The sequence below is a fragment of the Budorcas taxicolor genome, chromosome 14 (assembly GCF_023091745.1).
Source record: "Budorcas taxicolor isolate Tak-1 chromosome 14, Takin1.1, whole genome shotgun sequence".
NCBI classification, from domain to species: domain Eukaryota; kingdom Metazoa; phylum Chordata; class Mammalia; order Artiodactyla; family Bovidae; genus Budorcas; species Budorcas taxicolor.
The window spans coordinates 14,501,988-14,516,086 of NC_068923.1; the positions used below are offsets into that span (position 1 = coordinate 14,501,988).

At 64.0% G+C, this 14,099-nt stretch overlaps 2 protein-coding genes across 2 annotated transcripts in view; one reads left to right on the forward strand and one right to left on the reverse strand.

Moving 5' to 3' along the window:
• The window catches only part of FAM83H (family with sequence similarity 83 member H), a 12,845-nt gene extending 6,642 nt beyond the window's left edge, over window positions 1–6,203 (forward strand). The window contains exons 2-5 of the mRNA XM_052651702.1: window positions 463–924; window positions 1,766–1,930; window positions 2,016–2,140; window positions 2,330–6,203. Coding sequence (XP_052507662.1) covers window positions 463–924; window positions 1,766–1,930; window positions 2,016–2,140; window positions 2,330–5,135 — 3,558 coding nt within the window. The 3' untranslated portion in view covers window positions 5,136–6,203. The remainder of the gene's footprint in view (window positions 1–462; window positions 925–1,765; window positions 1,931–2,015; window positions 2,141–2,329) is intronic.
• A 2,192-nt stretch (window positions 6,204–8,395) lies between these two features.
• MAPK15 (mitogen-activated protein kinase 15) lies at window positions 8,396–13,850 on the reverse strand. The gene is made up of 15 exons (XM_052651998.1): window positions 13,782–13,850; window positions 12,454–12,552; window positions 12,295–12,327; window positions 12,169–12,198; window positions 11,974–12,064; window positions 11,399–11,529; window positions 11,124–11,287; window positions 10,792–10,931; window positions 10,029–10,086; window positions 9,566–9,703; window positions 9,360–9,465; window positions 9,096–9,255; window positions 8,888–9,006; window positions 8,674–8,802; window positions 8,396–8,572 (listed from the first exon to the last, which is right to left on the reverse strand). Exons 1-15 carry the CDS (start codon window positions 13,848–13,850, stop codon window positions 8,396–8,398), a joined length of 1,644 nt encoding a protein of 547 aa, XP_052507958.1.
• Window positions 13,851–14,099: the final 249 nt, after the last annotated feature.

Here is a 14,099-nt window from a genome sequence, read left to right on the forward strand (position 1 = left end):
TGTCATAAAATCAGAAGAAAAAGGTAAATATATTAATACAGTCTGAATTATGTTTTCTTTATAACAACTGTCATCATTTTTTTTAATGGAGGAAGGAGTCCACAAAGCAGAAGTGCCTTGAGCCACAGGGGCCATAAAGTAGCCCTGAGTCAGGCCCAAATGGAGCCGGAACCCCTGCCTGGAAGCTGGGGCCCAGGGTGCCTCCTGGCCCCTGGTGAGAGGAGGGCCAGCCCCACCGCCAGAGTCACAAGAGACAACGAGCACGTGTTCTGATGCCCCACCAACTAGAGGGCGTGCCAGGGTCTGGGAGTGCCCTGGAAGACCTCCAGGCGCGGGCTGATCTCCACAGCCAACCCAGGGTCACTGACAGCCGCTGCTGTGATGTGTCCACATGTATGTGGGGGGGGGGGGGTGGATCCAGAGCCCCTCCCCCTGTAATGCATCTCCCTGCCCTTCCCCCAGGTCCCTGGCCCCGACATGGCCCGTCGCTCCCAGAGCTCCTCCCAGGGGGACAACCCACTGGCACCCGGGTACCTGCCACCACACTACAAAGAGTACTACCGCCTGGCCGTGGACGCGCTGGCTGAGGGCGGGCCAGAGGCATACAGCCGCTTCCTTGTGTCTGAGGGGGCGCCTGCCTTCCTGTGCCCCAAGGAGCTGGAGCACGTGAGCCGCCACCTGCGGCCCCCGCAGCATGTTGCCCCCGAGCCCCCTGAAGGCAGCCCCCCCAATTTGGACTTCGATGGCTCCTCTGGTACTTACTGGCCTGTGAACTCCGACCAGGCAGTGCCTGAACTCGACCTGGGCTGGCCCCTGACCTTTGGCTTCCAGGGCACTGAAGTCACCACACTGGTTCAGCCGCCGCCACCTGACAGTCCCAGCATCAAGGATGAGGCTCGAAGGATGATCCGCTCTGCCCAGCAGGTGTGCGGTCACAGGCTCAGTGGGCAGTGGGGAAGGGCAGCCTGCACTGGACATTGAAGCATGAGTAGGAGTATGAGGGTGAAGGAGAAATACAAGCATGCCAGTTTAGGGGGCAAGGGTGGGGCCAGGACTGGCTGGCCAAGCCTCTCCAGCCCTCAAGCTGTAATGAGGGCTCCCTGGCAGACTTCTAAGGTCATCAGTGGTTTGGTTATCACAAGCTGCAGACTGCACGGGTTTGCCTACCCAGGGTCATGGCTGGTGCCCAGAAGCAAAGGGGCTCTGATGGTTGGGGCCCTTTCTCGCCTGGACTTAATGTTCAGAGAATTCTCTAGCCCTGCCCTTGACCTGCCCCCAACACCAAGCAGTTGGCAAATAGCAAAGGGAGCCTGTTAAACCACAGACCTATGGCAGCAGCTCAGATGTAAAGACCCGTCTCTGCCCTCTGCCCCTTCGCCCCTCCTCCCCAGATGGCAACTCCTTCCCAGTGGCAGGAATGGAGCCTGGGGCTTTGCCTTGCCCCATCCCCCATCCAGAGCTCTGCCCTGAGCTGAACACCCACCCTGAGCTGAAGGACAGCCCTCCCTTAATAGGCTGCAGGCCCTGTGCCTGCCTAGGGCTCTATCATGGGCCACTAGTAACCCCACATCTCTAATGACCGGCCTCTTCTGACCCCCGTTCCGTGATAGGGCCCCACTCCCCTGTGATGGGCTAGTAGCTGTTGTGGGCATTCAGCGATAACCTGCCCCTGCTCCCAGGGAGTGGGGAGGGCATGAAGGTATGGCTAGAGAATGGTGGGGACAGCAGAGGGTTCGGGGCTCTGTCCCTGCTTCATCCCCTGCAGGTGGTGGCCGTGGTGATGGACATGTTCACCGATGTGGACCTTCTCAGTGAAGTGCTGGAGGCTGCTGCACGCCGCGTCCCAGTCTACATCCTCCTAGACGAGATGAACGCACAACACTTCCTGGACATGGCCGACAAGTGCCGGGTCAACCTGCACCACGTGGACGTGAGTGCCCGGAGAGCGGGAGGGGACGACCGGGAGGGGCGCGGTGAGGCCCGGGTGCAGAGCCTTAACGCCTCTCCCGCCCCAGTTCCTGCGCGTGCGCACTGTGGCGGGCCCCACCTACTACTGCCGCACTGGGAAGTCCTTCAAGGGCCACGTAAAGGAGAAGTTCCTCCTGGTGGATTGTGCCGTGGTGATGAGTGGGAGCTACAGGTGCGCCTAGCCCCTTGCCTCCCCATTCGAGGGCCTCCTCTCCAGAAGCCCTTCTGTAGCGCCCTAACCCTAACGTGCTCAGCCACGCCCCTTCCCCACCCGGCCCCTCCCCTTCCCCCTCCCTCCCCCGCCCCCCTTGCCCCGCGCTGGTCTCGCCCCTCTCTCTGACTGGCCCCATCCGCCTCCCAGCTTTATGTGGTCCTTCGAGAAGATCCACCGGAGTCTGGTGCACGTGTTCCAGGGCGAGCTGGTCTCCAGCTTCGATGAGGAATTCCGCATTCTCTTCGCACAGTCCGAGCCGCTGGTACCCTCGGCTGGGGCGCTGGCCCGCATGGACACCTATGCCCTGGCTCCATACGCAGGGGCTGGGCCACTCATGGGCGGCCAGATGCCCGGGGCTCCCACCCCCTTCTCCTTCCCCAAACGCGCCCACCTCCTGTTCCCACCACCTCGGGAAGAAGGCCTGGGCTTCCCCTCCTTCCTTGATCCCGACCGCCACTTCCTGTCGGCGTTTCGCCGAGAGGAGTCTTCGCGGATGCCCGGGGGCGCCCTGGAGCCGCACACGGGACTGCGGCCGCTCTCACGGCGGCTGGACGCAGAGGCCGGACCAGGCGGGGAGCTCTCGGGCCCGCGGGGCTTCTTTCAGGCGCGGCACCTAGAGATGGACGCCTTCAAGAGGTACAGCTATGCGGCCGCCGACGGTGCGGGCGCAGTGGAGAACCTCGCGGCCGCACGGCAGGTATCACGGCAGACGTTCCTCAGCCACGGCGATGACCTCCGCTTCCAGACCAGCCATTTCCACCGTGACCAGCTCTACCAGCAGCACTATCAGTGGGACCCGCAGCTCGCGCCAGCGCGCCCGCAAGGCCTGTTCGAGAAGCTGCGGGCTGGCCGCCCTGGCTTCCCAGACCATGACGAATTCGCGCTGGGCGCCGGGCCACGATTTCCGGAGCTCGGCCTGGACGGACACCAGCGGCTGGACTACGTGCCATCCAGTGCCTCACGGGAGGTGCGCCATGGCTCGGACCCCGCCTTCGCGCCCGGACCCCGCGGTCTGGAACCCGGCGGGGTCCCTCGGCCCAACCTGGGCCAGCGCTTCCCTTGCCAATCGATGACGAGGCTAGGCCCAGAAACGGCTCCCGAGCCGGAGCCGGAGCGCAGGGGCGGACCCGAGGGGCGGGCCGGACTGCGGCACTGGCGCCTCACCTCCTACCTGAGCGGCTGTCACAGCGAGGACGCTGGCGACGAGGGCCTGCCCACACCCATGGAGACCGAGGCCTATGACGATGACGTGCTGGTTTCTGGGGGCCGGGCGACAGCTGGGGACCTGCTTCCCTCGGCCTTCCGTGTGCCCGCTCCCTTCCCAGTCAAAGGCCCAGCGCCGGGCTCTGGCAGTGGTGGCGGTGATGGACCAGAGCGCGAGGGCCCGGAGGAGGCGGGTCTGGCCAAGCAGGACTCTTTCCGTTCGCGCCTGAACCCGCTGATCCAGCGCAGCTCCCGGCTGCGCTCCTCGCTCATCTTCAGCGCATCGCAGGGCGAGAGCACAGGCGGAGCCGCTGGGGCCTCCACGGAGAAGGTGCAGCTGCTGCACAAGGAGCAGACGATCAGCGAGATGCTGGGGCCCGGCAATGAAGCCGTGCGCTCTGCTGCCTCCACTAAGGTGGCCGAGCTCCTGGAGAAGTACAAGGGCCCCTCTCGAGACCCTGGCGGCGTGGGGACAGCTGTCACAGTCGCAAGCCATAGCAAGGCTGTCGTGTCCCACGCATGGAAGGAGGAGGTGTCTGCGCCCGGCGGCGGCGGTGGGAGCGAGCGCCGCAGCCTGGAGAGCTGCCTACTGGACCTGCGTGAGTCCTTCGCACAGCAGCTGCACCAGGAGGCGGAGCGACAGCCTGGAGCTGCCACTCTCGCTGCCACCCAGCTGCTGGACACGCTGGGCCGGGGCAGCAGTGGCACGGACCGGCTGCCCTCCCGCTTCCTGTCCACCCAGGACCACTCCACCTCCCCGCAAGGGCGGGACAGCCCCCCACCAGAGGGGCCTGGGGGGTACCAGTCTGAGCCAAAAGGCCCCACCTCAGCCTACCCGGAGCTCAAGGGGAGTCCCACTCCTGGGTTTCCCACCCGCAGAGGCAGCCCCACCGCTGGATTTACTGAGCAGAAGGGGAGCCCCACTTCTGCCTACCCTGAGCGCAGGGGTAGCCCGGTGCCTCCTGTTCCAGAGCGCAGGGGCAGCCCTGTGCCCCCTGTGCCTGAGCGCAGGGGCAGCCTCACCCTTCCCTTCTCCGGCGAGTCTCTGAAGCCCGGGCCCACAGAGGAGGCGGTTGGTGGCCCCATGGAGGTCCTGCGCAAAGGCTCCGTGCGACTGCGGCAGCTGCTGAGCCCCAAGGGTGAGCGGCGGGCAGAGGATGAAGGCAGCTTTCCGACGCCGCAGGAGAATGGGCAGCCTGAGAGCCCCCAGCGGCCGTCCCTAGGCCGAGTTGACAGCACCGAGGCGGCTGCAGAGGACCGGGGCCCGCGGGCGCGCGTGGTTTCAGCCACAGCCAATGCCTTGTACAGCAGCAACCTGCGGGACGACACGAAAGCCATTCTGGAGCAGATCAGCGCCCACGGCCAGAAGCATCGTGGAGTCCCCGCCCCGGGCCCAACCCCGGCCCACAGCAGCCCAGAGCTGGGTCACTCGCCAGCGGCCGGCGTCCTGGCCCCTGACATGTCCGACAAGGACAAGTGCTCAGCCATCTTCCGCTCGGACAGCCTGGGGACCCAAGGCCGGCTGAGCCGCACACTGCCTGCCAGCTTGGAGGAACGCGACCGGCTCCTGCGCCGCATGGAGAGCATGCGCAAAGAGAAGCGTGTCTACAGCCGCTTTGAGGTCTTCTGCAAAAAGGAGGAGCCGGGGGCTCTCGGGGCCACGGAGGGCCCTGCCGAGGAGGATGCCAGGGACAGCAAGGTGGGCAAGTTCATGCCCAAGATCCTGGGTACATTCAAAAGCAAGAAGTGAGTCACCTGGCCTTCCAGCCCAGGCCGAGGTGCCTGCATCACCGTCAGGCAGAACACTTGGCCCTCAGCCAAAGCCCAGGGAGCTGGCTGAGCCAGCCAGAGTCTGCTCCACTTGAGGCGCAGCCGGCAGCCCTCCTGGCCTCATGCCCCTGGGTGTCTCCTCCCTTAGAGCTTCAGCCCCAGCTGCCCACTGACTTACCACCCCAGCTCTGGCCCTGCACACCTCTGCCTCTGATACTTAGCCTCCCCCTTCTTAGGCATCTGTCTCCCCCATCTCTCTGTGCCTTAGGCCCCCATACTCTGGGGTCCGTGCATCTCAGGGCTTCCGTGTCTCAGGGGTCCCCTCTCCTCGTGGCCTGACTGTGCTGCCCTTGTCCACTGCCTGGCAGTCCCCTCCTCTCCAGGCCTCCCGTGTTCTCAGGGCCTGTTTCCACACCTGCGTCTGAGGTCTTAGGGCTCACTTCCTGCCCTTTCCCCAGCGCATCCCTCCTTCCCTCCCTCTGGGCCCCTTCCCTGGTCCCCAACCCTTCAGCGGGGGTGGGGCCACCCTGGTGAGAACTGAACCAGGTGTAGCTGCCACTCCTGCAGGGCCCTGGTCAGCACCCTGCAAGGGCGAGAACCCCAGGCTTTGTGGCACAACAAGTCCAGTGGATGATGGGAGGCCCTGGCCTCACGAATCGTTCCTGACAGATGGCGTGTTCACAGCTGCATCCACAGTCACACCTCAGAAAGGGGCTGGATGTGGAGCCTTGTTCTGTGAGGGCTGAGGATGGCGTGTGATGGTCCCTGAACCCCCGGCACACTGCTCTGATGGGTCTCGGTGCCCCTGACGTGGGACCTCTGCACCTCAGTCCCTCATCTAAGTGGTCCTTCCTGCAGGTGCCCAGCAGACCCAGACTCTGCCCTCTTGTGCATCCTTTCCCCTTTGTCACCAGCCCCCCAAAAATCTGTCCAAGCTTCCCCATGTAGCTTTCTTGTATCTTTTTTTTTCCCATGTCCAGACAGTAACTGATCTGGAATGATTCATTTCGGCACCAAATGCTTCAAAAGCCGCCCCTGCCCTCACCATAGGTGCTGGTATTGTTAAATTAGTGTTTGTGCTATTTCTTTTTAAATAGTTTTTTTTTTTAAGTATAGGAAATCCTAATTGCTCTTTGGGGACTGCCGGGTATGGCCTCAGTCCTGACTGAACCCCTGTGCCCTGGTGGCCCATGGTCTCGTCACCAAAGCCACTGCCCAGTTGGGGTGATAGCAGAGACTTTGGTTCGAATGGAAAAGGCTGCCAGGGAGCAGGATGAGCCGGAGGGTCTCTGGTCCTCAATGTGCTTGCTGACACGTTTGGTTTGGCCTGGCCTGCTGTGCAGCTGTTCTGAGCAGACCGGGCTGGGCCTGTCGCTAATGGAGAGCCCTCGCAGGAAGTGGAGGTTCTGCCCAGGGAGAGGACCGAGGCCCTCAGACCCTCCAGTCTGCGTCCTCCACGTCATGCTCAATAAGACCTCACCTCAATGTGATTCTGCACATTTTGGTGTTAATAAAAAAACACAACACATGAAATATTCTGCTGTGTTTGCAAATACATATACATACCACCACCCAGTTATATTTTGCAGCCTTTAGCCCTATTAATGTCTCAGGTTTCTCTCTGGACACCACCATCCATCCCTGTGGGGTGGATTAAAGACCCCTCCCCATCTATACTGCCACCACCTCTACCCGCATCTTCTAACCACCACAAACCCCTTCCACCTCTCAGCCACTTCCTGTGACAGGCCTCATTTCACCGGCCCTCTGTGTAGGCACAGCCCATTGGCACACCCCTGGTTGCCAAGCCCAGCAGATACTTCCTAGCCTTGTCTCGAAGTTCCCATCAACCTGGGGCTGCCCTTGTCCAGGGTGCCAAGCAGCCATTTGTCCAGTTGGCTGGGTCTCCCAGACCCTCCAGTCTTCCAGCACCATCTCAGCACTCAGGGCTGGACTTCTTGGGTGCCCTGCCCCTTTCTGGGCAGTGGCATTCATTCCTCAGCCCTATGGGTCCTCCGTATTCATTGCTTGCTATACCTCAGGCTCTAAAAATACAAAAAGCTGCCCCTTCAGGCAGCCCCATCTTGTGACTGGCTCACCTCCAAGCCAGAACCATGGTCCCTCCCTGGCCTTCCCCAAGCCCTGTTCTGCCTTCTGAGTCTCTCCTGTAGCTGCCAGGTCTAGGTCACGCCCTGCCCAGCTCTCGTTGATCCATACCTCGCCCTCCCCTGCAGCAGCTGATGTCTTCCACAGTAGGGCGGAACCGCCTGCTCCTGGCTGAAAAGCCCTTGGGCCAGAAACACCTCCAACCAGGCACCGGAAAGTGGACTCCCTGTGTCCTGACCACTGCCCAGGGTGGGTGTGATGTGAGGTGTGCGTGGAACCAGAAGGTACCTCAGTGCTGGCTGGGACGCTCCCACTCCTCAGTCCCACACCCCTAGTCTGGGCTCACACTGGGCACTTTGCCTGGTGATACCAGAGGAGGAAGCCTTGAACCCCACAAGACATTCACAGCTGCTCTCCCCTTCCCCAGCCAAGATCTGGAGACAAACCGAGCGCCTGTCACCGTGTTGGTGGGGCGTGGCTGACTGCAGTCAGGGGCACTGTCCCATGTTCTCCCCTTTCCTGCTGTGGCTCAGGGCCACAAGTGTGGTCACACGGTGGCTTGCAGCCCAGCAACAGATGCACTGAACAGGACCCTCCCTGGCAGGACCACCGTGGGGACCCTCTCACTCCTGCAGCACCCCCAGCTGGGACCTGAGGTGCTCAGGCACCAGGCAGGCCCTGGATGCTGTAGACAGCGGTGACCCCAGGGCAACCCCCAGGCAGCCTTAAGCTAGAGAGAAAGCACTGGACACTGAGCAGACAGGAGCCCAGATGACAGCATACGGCATGCTGGAGGCGTCTCAAGGGCTCTGTCCTCCAGAAGGGAAAAGGCTCCGTGCAGCCTCGCTGGCAGACCCTGGCTGAGGACGACAGATGGCCAGGCAGGTGGGAGACAGAACTTTATTGGAGGAAGTGATGGAGGTTGGGGTGTGAACCTGGGCAAGTGCCCCAGAGAGACCCAGAGAAGCTCTGGGACTCAAATGTGGCCAGGAGAGGGTGCTTTGGGGAAAAGGTAGGTGGAGAGCACCGGGGGCTTGGGCCCCGGAACCTGTCAGAGGAGGGGCAACCTAGGGACTGGGGGAGAGGCGCGGGGCTGGGAGCCGGGGAGGTCCGCTTGAAGACCCGCAGGGCAGCTCAGGCGCGAGGTCCTGGGAGAAGGGGCAGGCAGCCCAGCGCCGAGAGGCAGACGGTCCCGTAGGCTTGGGAGTAGCCCCCCAGCGCGGCCCGCGCGGCCCCCTGGGTCCCCTGCGCGGCCGAGACCCCGAACATCCTCCGACCGGGCCGGGCAGCTCCGGGAGGTCTAGGAGGAACCTGCACACAGAAGAGGATCGAGGACCGTGGAGGGAGCGCCCGGCGTGGGGAGGAGGGGAAAGAGGGGGCGGCGGGGCGGGGAGCGGGGCGCGCGGGCTCACCCGTGGCGCGCCGGGCGCGTTCGCACCGCGGCCTGGGTTCCGGTCACTCCGGATCAGGGCCCGGACGGCCACCTGGGCGGCCGCCTGCGAGATCAAGGAGGGCGCGGCCTCCCTCACGCTGGGCTTCACCTGGGGAGGAGCGAGTGGCAGCGTCACCGGCGCCCTCGTAAAGGAGCAGCGGGAGCGGTCCTGCCGCGCCCACACCACGACCTACCCACGAGGATGACGTCGCCCCGCCGGGCCTCGCCCCTCTCCCAGAACCTCCTGGGGGCGGAGGCTGGTGCAGGGGGGCTGAGTTCTGCTTGGGAGGGTCCTCGGCTCCGCCAGGGGCGTCTGTGGGGTCGGGAGACCAAACCCCGGGGTCAGGAGTCCGGCGTTGCTGGCGGTTGGTGACCCCACACATCGGCCGCCAGACCACGCACCGTGCACGGGGCAGTGGCCGGGGTTATTCCGAGGCCGGCATCCGGGGTTCAACGCGGGCGAGTCCGAGGGCAGCTGGGCCTCCGGCTCGGGGGTCGGGGAGCCGCCCCCCAGACCCGTCTCCTTCGGGAAGCGGCCGTGGCCCCTGCGCTCCAAGACCATCTGCGAGAGCAGAGGGGCGCTCAGAGGGCGGTGGGAGTGGGGGCGGGGTCGCCGCGCAGCGGAGGCCTCTGGGCCCGAATGACGCGGGCGGCGTCTCGGAGCACCTGATGGAGGCGGCGGCGATACTCGGCGGCTGAGAGCTGGGCTCCTTCCTGCACCGGGAGCCGCACGTCCCCGCCCAGTGTCCACTCACGGGCCGGGCAGTGGAACCTGCGGGGAGACAGCCAGGCGGGTGCGGGGGTGGTGGGGCCGGGCTGCCTCGGGAGAGCCCCTCGGAGCTTTACAGCCCAGCGCCACCCCCAGCCACTACCTCTGCACGTAGGGGTGTTGCAGGGCCTGGGCTGCGCTGAGCCGCTTGTGCGGGGCAAACACCAGGAGTCTCGAGAGGAGGTCCAGGGCGTCTGGAGGGGTGTCGGGGGGCAGGAGGGCATCTAGTGTCTGCCTGGGCCTGCGGGAGGCCAGCTCGTCAGGGCCTCCAGGGTCTGGCCCCCGTCCACATCTATGCCCCTTGCTAGGGTTTCAACTTCCACCCATCCCCTGGTTTCCTGCCCCCTGCATCACCCTCGCGCACCGGGGAAAGTCATCAGACCCCTGATCTCTGAGGCTGTTCTCCCAGCGCCAGTGGGGCCCACCCTGGTCTCCTCATTTCAGGCTGACCAACAGTTTCCCGGTTCTGGATCGTGGTCAGGAGGGCAGGCCCCACGGAGCTGACACTCACTGGCCCTGAAGGCTGCAAGGAGCACGCTGGGGCCCCTTGAAGCCCCCGCACTCACCGGGACCCCAGGTGCTGCAGAACTGAGATGTTGCAACCAGAGCTGAGCGCCAGGAGGTCTGGGAGCAAGGGCAGAAGGCAGTGTGCTCAGCAGTCAGGAAGGTGGTCGGCCACTGCTTCTGGCCTGCGGAGCAACCTCCTCTGCAGGGCCTCGGCTCTCTGGCAGGGCTCAAACCCCAAAAACCAGGTCGCACACCACCACTAGTGCACTCACACGTGCGCCTGTCCTTACACGCCTGCCTCCTCCACAAGCTGCATGCTCTCGAGTGCGTGCATGTACCCCCTACCTCCATGGGGAGCGCCTTGCCCTCTCCGCCAGAGCAGACTGGGGAGAGAACAGGGCTCCCCACGCTGCCCTCACACCGCCACCCCCCAGGGAGGAAGGACCACTGCGGGCTGCCCCTCCAGCCACCACGCATCGCTTCTCTAGCACCCTGTCTGGCCCCTGGCAGCACAGTGTGGAGCTGCCTGTCGCCCCTCCACAGAGCTTGTGCTGTTGTCCCGCCCCGGGTGGACCCCTGATGGGCACTGCCTGACCCTCGTGGGCCCCATGTCCCTGGCAGAAACCCCCAGCAGCCCTCCCCTGGCCCCACCCTGCACAGCTTGCCCCCTCCAGGCTTGCCAAGGCCTCTGGACCCTGCTTATCCCACCTCCCTGCCATTCCCAGCCCCATCCCCTCCCCGCCGTCCTCCCATGCAGTCCTTGTCCATGAGGTGCCATCCCCCCACAGCTGTGTGCCAGCAGCTGCCTGCCCACACGCTCACCCTCCTTGGATGGTGGCAGGATGGCCTCCAGGATGAGCTCCAGCTGGTGGAGGGTGGACGTGCCAGGGAACAAGGGCCGCCCCCGCAGCATCTCCCCCAGAATGCAGCCCAGACTCCACATGTCCACCCCGGGGGTGTACCTGGTGCAGGGGGGGTGTGGAGCTGGAGGGGGGACCCTAGAGGCCGAGGCGCAGGTGGGAGGAGGGACTACAAGTGGGTTCTGGGACTCACAGGGCAAGAAGGCCGAGGGCCCTGGCTGAGCAGGGGGGCACAGGGGCCCTGACCTTGCAGGGGGAGGTGGGGCAGGATGAGGGCAGGTCGCTCGGTGTTACCAGCTGGAAGACAGCAACATCTCTGGAGCCCGGTACCATCTCGTGGCCACATACTCCGTCAGGGCATGGCCCTCGGGCACCTCAGGGAGGCCGCTGAGGGGGCGAGCCAGGCCAAAGTCACAGAGCTTCACCAAACAGCTGGCGTTCAGGAGAACATTGGATGGCTGGGGGTGAAAAGGCAGGCTGTGGGCTGACCAGGCTCGGGCTCAAGGACCTGGTGCACTGCTGGGGCACCGGCTGGGCAGTGGAGCTCAGCAGACAGGTGTGGGTGGTACCTTCTGGTCCCGGTGGATGACCCGCCCTGAGTGAATGAACTTGGTGGCCCGCAGCAGCTGGTAGAAGATGTAGCGCTTGTGGATGTCCTTCAGCAGTGTGCCTTTGCAGATGACGGCATTCAGGTCGGTGTCTGGGGAGGCCTGCGGGTCAGGCTGGTGGGCCTTGGGAGGGTGGGCCAGGAGAGCCCACTCTGCACCCCTGCGGGGACTCCTCAGCCCCCAGAGACCCGGGCCTCACCAGCACGTGCTGGGCACGAGCGCTGCCCGGGAGCCCCTGCCCACCGTCTTTGTCAGCACAGCAAACAAAGTTTGTGGAATTGTTTTTCTACTTTATTTCATGATGCCTTTGTTTTATCAAATGAGCAGGAAAAAAGGACACGTAGCTGCAAAACCTCGCAGAGGCAGGGGTCAAGGTATTCACCACCAGGCCTTGGGGGCTGACACTCTCCAGCTCCAAGGGACTCTGCTCACGCTGAGCACACTGGCCACTGCAGGAAACACTGGGGTGTGGGTGGGCGGGGGCGGTCCTGGGCCTGAACAAAGGGGGACTGGTGTCTGAGGGAGGCCTCACTCACCCATAGACTCAAACACCAGGTAAATGTCCCTGTTGTTCTCTGCCGGGATCACATCCAGGAGGCGGACGATGTTGGGATGGTCCCCAAATTCCTGGGGAAAGAGCAGGGGGCTGTGCCCTGGGGGCCAGGGGCCAGGCTTCCCCTTCTTTGGAGAAACAGTACCTGGAGCAGCAGGTAGATGGCCTGGCCACTCACCTGGAGAAGCATGATTTCCCGGAACGTCCGCTGGAAGGAGACAGAAACACGAGTGTGGGTGTGGAGCAAGAAGGAAGCCCCTGTCCGGAGAGGATGCGAAGGGACAGACACTCAGTGCCCGCACACCTGCTGGACCCTGGGTTTGCAGGGGGCGGTGCTCTGAAAAATGCAGAAACCTGCTGTGATTGGGTTTCCAGTTGTACCTTTCTGACACAAGGCAGCCGGGGGCCACCCCCCAGCCCTGCCTCATCCTTTCCCACACCGCTCACTTCCCCACTCACTTACCTGGGCATCTGTCTTATCCTTGAAGGCATCAAAGATTTTCTTGATGGCCACAACCTCGCCAGTCCTCCGATCCACTGCCTTCCACACAATGCCATAGGCCTGAGGAGGACGGTGGTCAGCCTGCAGGGCACAGAGCCCCGCCAGACTGCCTCCTGCAGACACGAGCCTCCTCCTTCCCACTCTGCTTCCAGAAAGGGGAACCCCCAAAGCTGCAGGCCTCCAGAGGAGGCTGATGGGAAGCAATGGGGGTTAGAGGCAAGAGAGGGGGCTCTGGGGAGGCCCCAGGGGCATGTGGGGTAGCAGGTCCTGACTGTGGAATGGGAGGGAGCTCCTGGGTGAGTCCCTTCTCTGACAGACTTTCACCTTTGCAGGCATCCTGATCCCACTCTCGTGTACCCCATCCAGCCTGTCCACAGATCCTGTTTGCTCCAACTTCAGAATTCATCAGAATCTGAAGACTTCCTCTCCCCTCTGCCCCTCCATCCTGCTCCGAGCCTCTCCCACCTCCAGCCCTATCACTGCCCTGACCTCTTAAATTCTCTCCCCCACTCACTCCCACAGGGCATCCTCAGCCGAGCAGGCAGCCTGGCCTTGTAAAGTGGGTGGGCGGGGGCCACCTTGTAAAGTGAGTACCAAAGGCTGCTCCTCTCCCCGTGACACTCACAGCAGAAGCTGAAGTCCTTGCAGTTCCCCAAATCCCCATTCCCAGACCGTCCCCCTAGTCTCCCGTCCAGTTACATCAGCTCTGCTCCTTCCCACCAGCTCAGCATGTCCTTGCCCCAGGGCTTTTGCATGACTGCTCGCACTACCTGCAACTCTCTCTGCTCCGTGTCTCACACTTGCACACACCCCGTGATCCAACGTGACACATGTACTCTCACACAGTCCCACCTGCCCTCCCACGCCCACAGTCACAAACACACGCGGGCTCTCAGGGGGCTCTGGCCAGCACTCCATGCCCACCTTACTCACTGGCTCAGGCCCTTCTTGGGCAGGCATCTGCCCGCCCTCGGTGCCTGTGTCACACTGTGGGCACCGGGAGAGGCAGCCGGGAGCCTGAGGCGGTGGTGGGGACAGCGGGGGCTGGGGGCTCTAGGATCAGACCTGAGACCTTGGGGGGCCCAGCTCTCAGCTGCCTCCCAGAGCCACGGGACAAGTTCCCTGCGAGTAGGGCGCCCTGTTGTCGGAAACGGGGCACACCTGCAGCTCATGGAGGAGGCAGGTACCCCAGCGCAGGAGTCCCTGCAGCGTGGACGGCCACAGTCCCCTGACTGGCCCTACCCACGTCCTGCAGGTCCCGCGGACGCCCGGGCGCCTCTCGAGCTCACCCCCTTTCCGAGCCGCCGCTTGAGCAGGTATCGCTGGGCGACGTGACGGTCCACCTCGGCGGTGCACATGTCGGCAAGCGGGAACCAGAAAGCCTCCAGACCACCGTGGGGCTCCAACTGTTGAACCCGGTTGCCTTGGGAACCGACGGAGCGCCGTCTGCCGTCCAAACCCCGCCCCATCCGGGGCCGCCGAGGAGCCCCTCCCCGCAGCCCCGCCTCGGGGCCCGCCCCCCGCCTCCGGCCTGGCAGAACCAGAGGAGGTGCCCCTCTCCGCCCCCTCGCCGCACCTGCGCCCAGGGAGCCTTCTGCCCACCCCGG